This window comes from Austrofundulus limnaeus, unplaced genomic scaffold, assembly GCF_001266775.1.
Source record: "Austrofundulus limnaeus strain Quisiro unplaced genomic scaffold, Austrofundulus_limnaeus-1.0 Scaffold1898, whole genome shotgun sequence".
Classification (NCBI taxonomy): Eukaryota; Metazoa; Chordata; class Actinopteri; order Cyprinodontiformes; family Rivulidae; genus Austrofundulus; species Austrofundulus limnaeus.
The window spans coordinates 18,055-34,136 of NW_013954300.1; the positions used below are offsets into that span (position 1 = coordinate 18,055).

General features: G+C 37.9%; 1 protein-coding gene across 1 annotated transcript in view; it reads left to right on the forward strand.

The window, feature by feature from the left end:
- The window catches only part of LOC106536618 (synaptic vesicle membrane protein VAT-1 homolog), a 14,042-nt gene extending 2,552 nt beyond the window's left edge, over positions 1-11,490 (forward strand). The window contains exons 2-6 of the mRNA XM_014033928.1: positions 5,820-6,027; positions 7,235-7,405; positions 7,489-7,578; positions 10,015-10,253; positions 11,082-11,490. Coding sequence (XP_013889382.1) covers positions 5,820-6,027; positions 7,235-7,405; positions 7,489-7,578; positions 10,015-10,253; positions 11,082-11,273 — 900 coding nt within the window. The 3' untranslated portion in view covers positions 11,274-11,490. The remainder of the gene's footprint in view (positions 1-5,819; positions 6,028-7,234; positions 7,406-7,488; positions 7,579-10,014; positions 10,254-11,081) is intronic.
- Positions 11,491-16,082: the final 4,592 nt, after the last annotated feature.

Here is a 16,082-nt window from a genome sequence, read left to right on the forward strand (position 1 = left end):
TAAAAAAAGTTAATTTTGAGGTAAGTTACACTTTAAAGGGTAATAAAATAATTGTTCGTGTAATATTTTCCCTATAACTATTACCAAAACACTAAATAAGTATAAATAAGTATTTATATTTGTGTACAATCCGTTTAGATTGTCAAAAAACCTGTGTTTTTGGGGTTGTTAATGAAGTTCGTGTACTCAGACCAGTAATGTTTGGGGTCACAAGTTTTTGCCATGGATACTTTGTGGGTCAGAAGATAAAAAGTTTGGGAACCACTGCATTAGATTATTCCTGATAAGATGCTCTGTTTGTATCAAATCACATCAGAAACCAAGAAGACCTTCATTGATACCTGCTTTTCCTCTCAAAACTGCCTCCCTAACATGGCCTGAAGCATTTCTTTCTCCTTTTTTTTCTGAACATAATAAAAGAAAAAMGTTCCACATTTGATTCTCTTTTTGTCTGATGAGAAGGTGCAGAGTGTCTGCACAGACTGGAGAAAACATTAACCTTGTTTAGTCATTATTAACAGACCAGCCAGCTTTGGTTTCTGTTGGGTGAACCCATTACTGCTTAAATACACTTTTACAACATCTTATCAAAGATAAAACCTCAGTGACTCACACTAATGTGACTGTCACCACAATGTTTCATGAGATGCTCGAATTAATTCAAATTGCAGGAGGGAAACAGTAGAACTCGAAGTGCATTTATTCAGAAATAATTCCTTTAAAGTTGTTTTTTGTTTTTCTTTGAGGCTGCTTTAGCACCAGAAAATCTCTTCGTATAATGTTTAGTGTCATTGCAAAGTTTGAGCTTTTACCTTTTTTTTTAGCTGGAAATCTCGATGACTTCACTCCACATCCATAAAATATGAGTTATTTGGTCTAAGGTCAGCATTTTTGACAGCTGCATCAAACAGAAAAAGAAAAAAAAACAGCTGAAAATGTACTTGTTGAGGTGTCACTTCATGAGATGAACTTTCACTTCCTCTTTGGCAGCWGTTTACTGCTGCTCACAAACTTTTCTGCAACTTTTTACGAACGCCTCGGTTTAAACATCCAAACCGTTTTTAAACTTCCATAAGTGCAGAGCTCTCCCGTAGCAATACGGCACAAATCAAATGTTTCTGTTGGGTTTTCTTGTGCTGACCTGCCCTTCGGAGTGTTAAAGGGGGAAACTTTGGTGGCCGTGAAAACTCTAGAAGGCCGTTTTACAGCCTTGTCTCGCTGTGGACACRGCGTCCAGTCTGTTGGGTTGGACTCATGCAATCTCTATTTTAAGATGATAAAATCACCTTTTTTTTTCCTCACTCAAATTCATACCTAAATTTAAAAATAAGTTTTATTATTGAATTTTGTTGCACTTTTTTTATAAACCCTATCWACACGCTTCAATTCGTTAAATTATGGTTTAGTGTTTTTCAAAGAATGACTCAAGAGATGCATTGATTGCTCTGCGTGTGATGTCAGGTCTTCAGCAGGGGAGATCATTAATTTCTTTCAGAGTTTCTGTGGAAATCATATGACCAGTTAATATCTTACCTGCTGTAGATGAGGGTTAAATAACCTCTGTTTAATTCTGACCAGACTGATGAGSTCATGGCTAGTCTGAGCAGAGTCGATATCAAAGTATAACAGTTTATGTAGTTCTATTGCTTTAAATTCCTGTAAATAGAAAATTAAATTCTCTGGGTTTTTTTTAGGCATAAATAGCAGCAGCAGCTATCCGTAGCACTTCCTGTGCAGGTTTTCACACTTTGAGCAGAAATATTTCTGCAGTATAATTCTAATTTTATGTTCAAATTTTAAAAGCTAATCTTTAAAATTTTAGCCTTTAGTTTCCTTTTTTGTTTGCTTTCACAGTAAAACTCCCATTTTAGCTYCTTAATATCTTTACCACTTGTGGTATTTACATTTTATCGAAGCAGCTCCTTATCCCTTCATGTCGGTGAAGAATGTCCCTCCCCCTCAACCGCTCTCTCTTTTCCTGTCGTCCCCCCCGGCCCGGCCCGGCCCGGGCCGCGCTTCCCCTCAGTTTTCCAAAGAGCAGGAATGTTTTAAAAGGCTGCTGTGTTTTTCAAAACGTCTCGCTTTATAAACCACACTGTAAAACCAGCAAAAAGCACTCACGGAAGAAAGCATTGTGTGAAGTCAAAGTCAGAGACATCGAATAAAAAAAAAAAACGTTTCCACTCTGAAAGACATGACAATCTGGAAGGGGCGGGGTGGACTCTTGTCACAAGTTGTTTAGTGTAAGAATTTTGGGTGGGCCGTCGGTTCAAGAGCGCAGAGCTGCAGACAATAATWTAAAATGATGCCAAAATGTTTCAGAGACGGAGCTCGGCCTCTCCAGATAAGGACAGCAGGGTGTGGTGGCCTCAGAACACAGACTRGATGTGGTGCAGAGAATCCCCCCTTTTTTTTCCCACTGCTCGTCTTCTCAGATTTCACATTTTTCAGCACATTTGTTTTTTTTTTCTTTCCAAATAGGTTGCACACCAGCTTATAATTGCACGTCACACCTTTTATTAGCACATCTGGATGATGAAAGCGACGTTACGTTTCACTATTTAAAGGACACRTTGAAACGTTAAAACTCATTCATGTCAAAAAGCCTCTGGAGGTTTCTAAAAGAGAACTTGAGGATTACCACAAACAAGAAAATCACTTTCAAAGCCACTAGTTCGAAATGACTTTAGTCCTCAGAATTTATTTCTTGTCAAATACCAGATTGATCTGTTTTATTGTACGTTTTTAAAGATAAACAGTGAAAATGACTTTCATTGTGACCATTAGTTTTGTGAAATAATGAGCTGATGCTGCGTTCACACCAAACGCGATTTCAGCTTCAAAATCGCATCCAACGCTCAAGTTGGACGCTCGTGCACTTTGAGGTCAGACGCAGGTCAGCTCTTGAAGCGCTGCACGGCAACAGCCTCCCTGCCCCTCCCTCCTCTGTCGGGCTCTGTTTAATGTCGGACGAGGAAGTGGCTTTGCTTTATTTACAGAGAGCAAGAGCATGTCACGCTCATCAGATAATTAATTCATAATTAATTCACCAGATAATTCAGAGACATTCTGAGTTTCATCACCCAGGAGCTGCGGGAGAGGCTCACAGCTCGCTTTCAGGACTATTTCTGTCCCGAGTCCAGTCTGATGAGCCGCTGCCACACATTGGTGCGGATATCTCCTGTCAGGACACCGACTGCAGGCACTCATTTCAGCTAAAGAGYTCCTCTCCATCTGTTTCAGGTTAGTGGACATCATTCAGTAAACTGTCCCGTCTGGAAATATGTCTCTACGTCACACAGTGGAGTCTCTCTGATTGGTTGAYGCGGCGCGTCGAGCTGCAAAATTTCAGATTTTCTAACTTCAGCGATTTGCGCCTCAGCGCGTCGAACGCTCAGATCGTTCAAATCGTTCAAATCGCGCTGCTCTAATCGCGCTTGAGGCGCCGCAGCACTTCCCGACGCTGATTTAAGCGCGTCCACCTTAGACTTTGTATGTAAACCTGATGCTCCTGAYGCTGAAATCRCGTTTGGTGTGAACGCACCATCAGAGGTTTGTTGGGTTTCTGTGAGCAGATATTGTTAGCTCTAAAAAAAAGTCTTTGCACATCTTGTTTTTATTCTTTTCTATATGGGCACAGGCTGATGGTTCACTTTATTTTTATTTTAGCAAAGTGCAGTGTCTTTTTGACTGTTCTGCATTCTGGAAAAAGAAACAAATGTACCCATAAAACAAGTTCATTTTTAACTAGAAAATTTGCATTTCCTGCAAAAATGCGGTGTGAATGCCTAATGCTGAAAGATTTTTGCTGAATACGGTACCTAAAAAAAAAAGTTGAAATTAGTGTAAAATTAGACAAAAAATAGCTGAAATAGATGAAGAAAGAGCACACGTTGGCCAAGTTCAGCAGTAAGAAGCTGAAATTAGAACAAAAAGGTGAATTTAGCTGAAAAAAGCTYAAGTTATCTAAAAAGTAGCTGAAAACAGAACAGCTGAAAGCAGCAGAAAGTAGCTGAAAAAGGTCAAAATTAGCAGAAAAAGTCAAAATCATAGCTAAAAAAAGCTAAAATCATCAAAATAGAAGCCAAATGAAGCTGAAACTAGCACAAGGGTGGGCAATCCTGGTCTTCAAGGGCCTCAGCTTCATGTTTTACTTGTTCCTCTGCTCCAACACACCTGGTTTGAATTAATGGATGATGATCAGGCTTCTGTAGAACTTGGAAGAGGTAATTCACTGACTGAATCAGGTGTGTTGGAGCAGGGAAACAAGTAAAAGATGCAGGGCTGTGGCCCTTGARGACCAGGATTGCCCGCCCCTGTGCTAGTGTAAAGAAGTCAATAAAAAGAAGAAGAAGAACCAGAACACAAAGTAAAATGTGCAGTAAATTATATATGCAATTTCTGTCATTAAAGGGCTTCTCGTTTTGAGATTAAAATGAAGTGTTTTATTTAGTTATATTTGTGTAAAAAAAAAAAAAAGGCAAAACAATTGAGCAACATGCTTCACAGTGTCACTTCTGCCAAGATGTGTTTCCACTGTCCTCCGTTAACTGTAGTTACTTCTAACAAGTCAGGCTTTCAGGAACTGAGCTCAGCCTTTTTCAAAATGACTATCAGGCATTTTTAGGATCGTCCAGCAGCGGTTTAAATGTGTCACAAGTGTCACAAGTCACAAGTGTTGAGAAATGTGATCGGAGGACGAGGTCATCCGAGGTGAACTTTAAAACAAGTGCACCTTGAGCGACAACACAAGATCTGTTTATGTGCAAGTGTGTATTCATTGTTTGCATGTGTGTGTGTGTGTGATCTGTTTAATGCCATGGGTTGTGTGTGGCAGGAAGTGGGCGTGGCAGCCCAGCTCCTAAAGCTGTTTAAGAGGAAGGCAGGGCAGCATTCATAATCAGATCACTCTTTTCCTGTGTCCTTGACTGTTCAGGCATTTTTGTAAAGGATAGATGTTAAACATCATGACTGATTAAAACAAAAACAGCTGACTTTGATTTGTTTCTTCTTAGAGAGAAAAATGAAACCACTCCGGCTTTTTCTTTAGATTATTAAACAAACAAAAGAAAAATAGGCACTTTATTTAATAAATAACAAGTTTTATGGCCAAAATATGTAATATAATCACAGGTAGCAGGGTTATTTTCTGTAGAAAGCTGCTTATAGATTTAAATTTATGCTTACTAAAAACAGTTTTTTTTCTATAAAATCAGGAGTTGACAGACTTTATTGAACGTACTGTAAAAAAGAAATAAACAAAATTATATGCAAAAGAAAATAAATTTCAAACAAAAACCAAACAAAAGAACAATAGTGAATTATATTTACACATTCAAAGGAGTGGGTAGAAGTATAAACACATTTTTTTACACCCACCCCATTTACACCTATAGAATCATCCACTTGGTTATAACATTATTTCTTTTTAAATAGTTTCTATATGCATATCTATAACTTTTGCAAAGCATTAATTTTGCATGCCATTAAGAGCAAGCATCCATAATTTTTAACACGTTAACATATTTTCAACATCAGTAAACCATGATACAGTAGTAATTGACAGCATCTTTAAACAAAACAAGAACATTGATAATAGCAGCAATAACTAMTTATTTCTCATATTTTTATGCAGTGATGACCATCTTCTTAAAAGACTTGCTGCATCTCAGTTTGAAAATAACATTTTTCAGGATTTAAAAGAAAAAATATACTGAGTCAAAAGATCAAACACATTATTATTATTATTATTATTATTATTCATTATTTCAGTTTGACTACCGTCCATTTATCACAGTAACCTCCTGTTTTGCTCTCAGGTGGGAGATCGTGTGATCGCGATGAACCGCTGCGAGATGTGGCAGGAGCTGGTCGTCGTACCCGCCAAGCGCACCTACCTCATGCCTGAAGAAATGAGTTTCGAGGAAGCCGCCGCTCTCCCTGTGAACTACATGACGGCTTACATGATGCTGTTTGAGATGGCCAACCTCCGGCCGGGGAAAAGTGTCCTCATTCACATGGCTGCGGGTGAGAAACGGCCTGAACATATAAATATACGTAGTGAAAACGTGTCACACTGATGAATTCATAACACGCATCAGTCCTGAATTCAGCTGCTTTTCTCTAGTGGAAAAAAAAAAGATCAGGCAGAACACACGGGTCAGCTGTCCGCTTCCAGTGTGTATTTGGTCTCATGACGTTTTATTCATGAAATGTCAAACTGGATCTTTATCAAAGCTTGGTAGCACTTGACATTTCAAACAAGCAATATTTATTTATTTATTTATTTATTTTTCACCAAAAGGTTACTGATGTCTGCTAGTTCAAATCAAACCCCTACTAATAATCACTGCTGGATGAAAATAGTCGAACACATATTTATCGGTAACTTCTTAGCATTTGCAAATTGCACACAGTTACATGAAGTGTGCTCGTTTTGGGCAAAATTACCCTTTATTGGAGAAAAAAAAACTAAATGGTATCAAAAATGAATGAGTTTTGGGATAATGTTTTGCCAAGCTAAAAATGTTCTCCCTCTGTGTTTTGATATGCAGTTAATGTGGACTCTCTCCCCACCTAGTGGCACAACGTGGGTATAACAGCACGTTTGTTGGAATAGACAAAGATATTAAACAGAAAAATGTAAAAATCCAGGATAGCGTAGAAAGGGCCCACGGTTCATCTGAATGTTAGCAACGTGCTAACAGYGGATTGTCGAGAAAGCTTTTATATAACCACACAGAACTCATTTGCATTTGTTATGTTGTCACATTTAGTGAATATAACATGAGATTTTTATTACGGTTGAAATAAACCCCTCAGAGTCCATCAGTACATCAGTCAGTTTTTGTCAGAATCACAGCCTCTGTACTCAAGTCTATTRACCTTCATCACCGCCCCCTCAAAAGCCACTCGTCGGATCTGAGTGGGTCGATGCTTGTCAGCTTGGGCACACCTGGATGTTCTTTTTAGTAAAATGAGACAATGGCTAAACAGGAGTAAATAAAGCTTCATATACTTGACTCATGTTATGGTGAAAACGTGCCAACAAAACTGCTGTTAGACACCAATAAGACAGAACATCAACCCTGTTCTAGATTAGACGCTCAGTAAACCAGGCTCACCTGGTAACCCTTAGCTGGTTTCATGATCAAACTGCAGATATTTTCAGACCACACAGAGGTTGAAGAGCAGAACAGAACACATGCTGTTGGGCTCTGCTGCACATCTGTAGGTGGCGTGGGCATTGCTGCGACCCAGCTGTGTCAGACCGTGCAGGATGTGACCGTCTTCGGCACCGCCTCGGCTTCCAAACACGAGACCATCAGCCAAGGTGGGGTAACTCACCCCATCGACTAYCGGACCAAAGACTACGTGACCGAAATACGCAAAATCAGCCCAAATGGTAATGACAAAAATACTGTTTTAGTTAAAAACCTCCACTTCCTGGTATTTATTCTTGCMTTTTTGTGTTTTTACTCTCTGCAGGCGTTGATATCGTCCTGGACCCGCTTGGTGGTTCTGACACCCAAAAAGGCTTTAGTTTGCTAAAACCTTTGGGGATGCTAATAGCCTTTGGTAAGAAACAACTTTTGGAAATCTTAATTAAAACCTGTATCTCTCAGATTTTGTACATTTGCGTTTTAGCTTGACCTCATTTAAATTATAGTGTGAATGCTTCACAGCATTCACACTATTGAGATCATTTTTTCTTCCATACGTTTTTCAGCATCTAGCTCGTTCCACACTTTTTGTGCTATTTCAGCAATTCATATATCAAAACGTTCAGCTCATTTATGACAATCCTGCTATTATTATTATTATTATTATTATTATTATTATTATTATTATTTCAGCTATTTTTACTTTTTAGCTATTTCACTTTTTTAACCACTTTTTTGCCATTGAAAATGAATGATGTTTTAAACATCCTTAAAATTCTTTAAAATGTTTCTAAATGTTTACAGAACCTTACACATTTTGTTCTGGTTCTGCTCTGTTTAACTTTCTTCTGCTAATTTTTTTTCTGCTATTTCAGCTGAAATTCATCTTCTTTCTGCTATTCTTCTCTTTTTTTATTTTTGTTGTGTTTTTTTCTGCTAATTTGTGCTCATTCTTCTTCTTACAGGTGCCTTCTGCTATTTTCAGCTATTTGCTGCAAATTTAGCTATCTTTGAGCTGTTATTAGCTAAAGTTAGCTTTTTTAAGCTAAATACACAAGTTTTGTAGCTATTATAACTTTTTTCTGCTAAGTTCTACAACCTTGTGCTCCTCATCCTTCCTTATGATAATAACTTTAGCATAAGGCATTCTGATTGCTAATGTCAGATTAGACAGTCTGCTGTCTCTAAAATAGGGCTGGGCGATATGATCAAAATTTTATATCACGGTATTTTCAACATTTTCACCGGTTTCATGTTATTTGATGGTATTTTTCTTTTCATCACAGCTCAGCTGATAATAAAATGTACAAACCCTGCTTATTGACTTTTTTTCTTTTACTGTACCTCTGTCTGTGTCGCTGTTTCCCTCCTCTGTGTCTGTTCTTCTCTGACTGGTGGTTGGAGACAGTAGTCATGTATTTTGGTCCAGTCGTGAAGGAGGAGGGTTAAGAAAAGATTATGATCGGGTTTATTGTTTTATGTTATTTATTAAAGCTTATCAGCACGACTCATCTTGCACACCAGTCAATTCCAACTCCACTATGAACTACTTCCTGCAGGTTTTTCACAATAGAACCACGTTAAGTCTCCATCAGCATAACGTCTCCATATTAACTAACCGCGTTAAATCTAACTGTGCATGTCACTGAAGAGGTGTTTACTACATTCAGTGACGGCGAAAACGGGATGTTTTTTTAAACGTCAGTCAATATAAGCAGCGGAGTTGCCACCCGCGGCTGCAACTAGCTGCTACAAACATTAGCATGCTAACACACATAGCAGTGCAGCAAGGAAAAATGTCCCCCGGGAAACAACCGTTCACTGGCGGCCGCGACGAAACGTTCCGCTATTTAAACCGGAATGTCCGGTATTCAAAAAATTCATATCATAACAAAAATAAAAACCGGTATTCGGTACAAAACGGTATACCGCCCAGCACTACTCTAAAACAAAATATAGCTTTTTATTTTTGCMCAATTCTTTATATTATTTTTTATTAATAGTTGTATCATTGCTAACCAGTGTTAATTTCCATTTTTTGTGTACTGTCTGTAGTTTGTAAAGTGAATATAGTTTGTGAACCTCTGTACTGATGCTGCTGTGACACCCGAATTTCCTCTTGGTGGTACAATAAAGGCTATTTCTATTCTATTCTATTCTTCTAAATTTTCAGCTACTTTTTAACTGTTTTATTACAAATTGTCACTTTTATTATATTTATATGATTTTTTTCTGCTAAGTTCAGCAAACTTGTGCTACTTATGCTTCCTTATGCTAATTAAAGAATTTCCAGCTACATTTTAGCTGTTTCACAAAAAACTTAGGCTGTTTTAGCTGTTTAACTATAAACTGTCACTATGTTGAACTCTTACGCATTTTTTTCTGCTATTTTTAAATTTTTTACAACACTGTTACTATTTGGGTGCTAGTTACAACACGTGACTGCTACGTTTAGCTTATTTTATGCTAATTTGAGCTTCTTTGCTATTTTAATTATAAATCTGCTTCTTTTTCTACTGTTTGTGCTTTTTTCTGCAAATTTGTGCTATTTATGCTTCTTACAAATGTTTTCTGTTATATTCAGCTATTTTAGCTTTCAGCTCTTTTCTGCTTTTTCAACTGTATTTTTGCTCCATTTTACGGTTTTTCTGCAAAGTTAGGCTTTTTTTTTTTGCTTCTTTCAACATTTCAAATTTGAACTCACATTATTACTTCCGCTGTTAAATATTTTCAGCTCAATTTCAGCAGCGTTCAGCTTAAGATTTCAGCAAGAAGTCTTCACATTAGTATTTTCGCAGGAAATGCAATTTCTTTAGTTAAATTTACCTCATTTTTGTCCGCGCCCCTTCAGGTGCAGCCAACTGTGTCACGGGTCAGAAGAAGAACCTGCTGGCCATGGCGAAGACCTGGTACCACCAGCTTTCTCTCAACACCCTGAAACTGATGCAGAGCAACAAGGCCATCTCCGGCTTCCACCTAGGCTACATCACCGACGAGGAGCTCTTTGACAGGACTGTTTTGAAGCTGCTGGAGCTCTACAGGCAGGGGAAGATCAAGCCGCGCATCGACTCCTGCTATCACTTCGAGGAGGTTAGCCTCGTTTGCGTGAATTCTAGCAGCAGAATGTGTGACGAGCCGTGAGGCCGGAGGTGATGCGAGACTGTAGACGAGGGAACGTCTTACCTCACCCCCGACTCCATCAGATAAATTGGCAGCCAATGTCTGTGGCTGGGTGACGGGCTAAATAGTTTCAGTGGCATCATTACAAATGGGAATAACTGCTCATCTGWGTTTACTTTACTGGGTATAACATTTAGACAGGACTTTATCAAGCAGAAAGTAGGCAGTAAAACATTAGAGGCAGCATGTTCAGATTGTAGGAAATTATTGCCATATTAAGATTTAATGTCAATAACATCACATTTTTAGACTATCTTTAATGACATTGTCACTTTATACATACATCTAAAGGTAACTAAATCTATTTTTCTAGTGGAAAATGCAATGTTTAAATGTTAAAGTGGAAGTWAAAGTAGTTATGTAATCAAACTGATGGGATTGATTTGGGTTTAAAAGGTTTTAGTTTGTCAAGATTGCAAACCAGTGTTTTTTTCTTCTTGTTCACTGTTTTCCAATTTAACCTATTTTTCCCCTCAAAAATTCTTTTGCAAAAAAAGCCTTGAACGAAAAAAGTGCTCATGAAAAATTTATTGAAATTATCACAAATGTTGCTCCATTTTTGTCTAAGCAACCATTAGCTGAGCTAGTTTGATAAAGAACTTTTTTGTGTAATTTAGCAGCTGGCTTTTAATCTTAAGCAGTCTTTATGTTTTTACATCTTTAAAAGCTTGATTTGTGCCGTTTTTACGAAAACCCCCCAATAAAATCTTTTGATCCCCTCTTTTCGTCTGTCCTCAGGTGGCTGAAGCCATGAAGCGCATGCAYGAGCGCCAAAACATTGGGAAAGTCATCCTCCTCCCTGAACCCAAGAAGAGCGAAGAAAAACCAAAGTCCAACGCAGACGCTGCTGAAAATGTGGAAAAAAACCAAGCTGTGGCCGGCGAGAAGAAAGACGAGGCCGTAGAGGAAGTTAAAGCAGAAAAGGATTGAGCGAGAGAGAGTTTATGTCAATTATGTTGTCAACACTTCTCCAACACTTTGGTCAAATTTGGTCAACAGGAGGAGGGGAAAAAAAAGCAAGAGGCCATAAAGTCTGTGATTGTTGTCAGTATTCAAGTGTTTGTTTTGTTGTGCAATATGTCAATAGTGTCGTGTCTTTTTGGGAACACTTTTTTTTTTTTAAATAAAGATTCACTTTTTTCAGATACATTATGAGTGGAGTCTTTTTGTTGATGCAACTTTAAATTCAATAACATTTAACCTTTTATTCAGCTAGGCAAATCCCACTGAGTCTACAGGTTTCATTTTTTTTTAAAAGGTCGACTCGGGCCTGTAGGCATCCTAAACATGCATGTTTTTAGAGTGTGGGAAGAAACCCACACAGACTCAACACAGAAAGTCTCCAGACCCGACCTGGGGCTTAAACCCAAAACCTTCTGTCTGTGAATAAATTGGCATGATGAACTTGACTTTTTTTCCCCCATTCTTTGTGGTGACAAGTGCTAAATTGAGCAACAAGGCTAAAACTCCAAGAAACAACAACATACAGTAAACATGTCAAAACAAAAGGCAACAAAAATAAATTTGTGACATTTTGCTGAAAGTCTTAAGTATCAACTAGATTAGATTAGAGCAGGAATGGGCAACTTCAAAGATGGAAGGGGCACATTTTTTTGTTTACACTACCAGAGGTCCACATAGTGCTGCAAATTTACTCTACTGTAATAAAACTGCTACTTTAAAAAAAAGTTTGTGTATATATATTTTTCATACGTACATACAATATGTTTCTTAAATTAACATACAATGTACAGTGCAGTAACTTATAATATTTCATGCTCAAATGCAGGTATAACAGTTGTACTATTATTTAATATGAATACAATATGTTGGAAGCCAACAAAAATAAATCCTTTAGTGAGCTGAAAAGCAGCAGCAGTGCAGATTCCTGCGTGGTGGTTGTTTTGGTGAAGTTTTGGATTTAGCTTTGTGCAGTGTTTAGTGGCAACTAATAATAAAATCCTTCATGACAGACAGCCATTTTGGGGGAGCATCATTGCCGGGCCGGACGGAAGTCACCTGCGAGTCACATACGGCCTGTGAGCCATCAGTTGCCTATCTCTGGATTAAAGATTAAATTTGACTGTATCACTTTAAATCACTTTGTTAAATCAAAGTCCAATCGTTGAGTTACTTTGGTGTGGTTAATAATGCTTCCTGACTAATTCAAAGTCTGATTTAACTGCTGCCATTGAGCCAAATGTGAGGAACTATTAGAGGAATTTTCCAAAGAAACTTTAGGGTTCCTTCCGAAGCACACTGTGCTGAACTGGTATTTTTTTAAAAATCGTTTGCTTGGCAGTTTTGTGCTTCATCTGCTTCCTTCATTACTTGAATTTTAAAGTGATATCAGTTTTTTTCTTTGTTTTGTTTTTTTTCTGTGTGTGTGTTTTTCTAATCCATGACCTAACCAGTAGAGTCTGAGTCCAGCAGATGTTTAGTCCAGCTGTGGCTGTAATTCAGTGCTGAGCTGCACCAGAGTGACCCAGCCCCTCACATTCCTCTCCCCGCTACCATCAGCCCTGCTTTCTGTCTCTTCTGCAGGGATCCTCTCAAGCTGCTCTGCCTTCGCAGCTCACATTGTTTTGATTATCAAGAGAACTCTCCAAACAAAAGGTCCACAGATAATATTTTATGTTGTTTACATCTGTGACATTTAGTTCTTTTTGGCCACTGAAGGTTGGGGAAGTTTTGCCAGGTTTCCTTTACTCCTGCAGAAAAGAAGATGTGTTGTGGATTTAGGGCTGGATCTGGAGTTGTTGGAACACAAGTCTGCTCRGCGGTCTCTTGATCCTGAGGCTGCAGGTTTGAGTCCAGGTTGACCAAATCTTTTGTTCAAGTTCACTCACTGTGGTGACAAACAAGATAATAGACATCAGGATTGGAAACAAAGAATTTCCAAAGCCCTCAACAGCCTTGCACTGTTTAAGTTCGTTTTTATCAAATATCATTGCAAATCAAACAAATTTAGTTTCCATATAAACAGACTGGTAATGGAGCAAAAGGCTGGCACAGCGACTAGTCTACAGCAGTGTTTCCCAAAGTTGGGGTCAGGACCCAAAGTGGGGTCCCGAAACATCAAGGTGGGGTCCTGAAAAGATTTTCTGAATTAATTACATTTTTGCCCTAGTTGTTACAAAGGAGTGAGGTTAGTGTATTTAAAATGGATAAATTGTTACTACGCCCATGTTTAGTTGATCTGATACAAATATTTATCATCCAAACATAGCTGGGGGCACAGGTCTCTGATACTGTTATTTTGTGGGTCAAAGGCTGAAAAGTTTGGGAACCACTGCACTTTGGTTCCCAAAGTTGGACTTGGGACCCAATTATGGGTCATGAAGCACCTTGGATAATCTCCAGAAATCAATTTAAAGGGTAATAAAATAATTGCTGATGTAACATTTTCCCTATAATTATTATAAAAACACAAAATAAGTAAAGATAAATATTGCCAGTTTATTTGTGTACAAGCTGTGTAGATTGTCAAAAAGCCTGTGTTTTTAGGGTTATTAACGAAGCTTGTGTACTCAGACCAGTAATATTTGGGGTCACAAGTTTTTGCTATGGATATTTTGTGGGTCAGAAGATAAAAAGTTTGGGAACCACTGGTCTACAGTGTTCAACAGTAGGTACATCTCGTCAATCCTTTTTAGGGTGTTACTTCACAGCATAACTGTTTAAACTGGAATCAAGTTTAAAGTAAGAAAATTACTGATTAATTATTGTATTTCATTATTTTTTCATTAATGAGAGTTGGAAGGAGAGATCATATTTCTCCAGTTTTAGCTTCTCTCCACTGGCTCCCTGTCAAATTCTGAATTTAAAATATTACTCCTAACATACAAAGCTCTCAACAACCAAGCTCTATCTTATATCAAAGATCTTATTGTTCCATACTTTCCTAACAGAGCACTTCACTCTCAGACTGCAGGTTTACTTGTGGTTCCTGGAGTTTCTAAAAGTAGAATGGGAGGCAGAGCTTTCAGTTATCAAGCTCCTCTCTTGTGGAACCAACTTTCAGTTTCTGTCCGTGAGGCTGACTGTCTGCTTATAAGATTAGACTGAAGACTTTTCTTTTTGATAAATCTTATAGTTAGACTTAGGTTTCCTGAATTATTTTTCTTTTCTGCTGCTATAGACTTAGACTGCTGGAGCACAAACTGACCACATTTCCTCACTCTGCTGCTGTCTTTCTCTCTTCTCTACATGTTTATTGTAATTTCTATCAATAAGTTGTTTTTCTTTGTCTCTTTTACACCTGGACCAGTCCTTTTGTGTTTCTGTGTCTCTTTCTTGTCCTCTCAGACCCAGGCAAGACAGTTGTCCTGAGCCTGGTTCATGCTGGAGGTCTCTTCATGTTAAAAGGGAGTTTTTCTTTTCCACTGTCACCAATGTGCTGCTCAGGATGGGAGACTGTGGTGAAGTAGCACAATCTGTTGATTTCCTTAATATGTATATATTTTGTTTGTTYTTGTGTAGTGAGACAACTTTTGTTGTGACATGATGCTGTATAGAGTAAATAAACGGAAATTACTTGAATTGTGTGTTAGATATTAAAAGATGCTTAAATAGTAACCATTTACAAGGCAACTTGCTATGTTGTATTGAACACCTTATATTAAAGTTCACTCTTCATCCTCTTTCCGAAGCAACTTAGTATCAGTATTATTGTGTAAATGTGTAAAAKAACCACAGCCTCATCACGATGCCACCAGCAGGGGTCCCCATGTGTTCACAAATATAAGAAGAGCATTCCAACTTGTGATAAAAAGGATTATGATTCTTCTGTTCTTTACTGTTTTTTTTTTTTTACAAATTATTCCTCAGTTATTAGTAGTTGTTTGTTATTTGAAATAAAGGACTGATTCTCTCTCGCAAATTAACAGCATTTTCCACTGCACAGAGAAACCCGGACGTTATTTGTCCTTTTGAGGGTCACGTCTCGCTCCTATAAATCTTCAAATTGGTTCCATTCTCATTCAGCTTCCTGTCCAGACCGTGACACAAACTTGTGTGGTGAAGTTCATGCTTGTCTTGTGAGTAATGTGGGATTTGAGAGACCAAAGTCTCTGATTAACACATGCTGTCATACGAGGCCTAAACAGGAACTACCAAAATACCACYGACAATAACAGGAAGAAATTAGATGCTCTTACAGTTTCATTTAAAAAAAAAATGCTGAATTAAAAGTTAGTTTTGGGATCAAACGATAAGAAGCACCAGACGAGGATTTGTGTTGCTCTGAGGTGCTTGTCACTGTGTTCTCTACTCTGTTTATATAGTTCTTATCTCACTGAGAGTTTATCTAATGCATTTTTTTACACAAACTTTGTTTCACCGCTGCAAAAGGTGACAGTCTAAGACTAAGACCAACATTTTCAGATGCAGACATGTCCCCTAAAAAAAGGTCAAATAACAGCCTGCTGATTTTTTATCCCTAACTGTTTGCTTTGATTTTATGAAAAGTTTCCCTCAACCCTTTTTTATGACATATACTACAGTACATGACTTGTTAAAACACACTGCATGTAAAGTATTGTTGCCGCCACAGATTTTACTAAACAAAATAAATGTTTAGGTTTTTTTTTTTAGATGTTTCAGCACAAGTTAGTACAACTTATCATTTTAGATTGATTTAAAGTGACCTTTGGATTGTTTTTACACAGAGATATTCCACAAATGTAACCTACATTTTCTTTAAACGTGGTTCCTTCAAACTTTCACAGTAATATATAT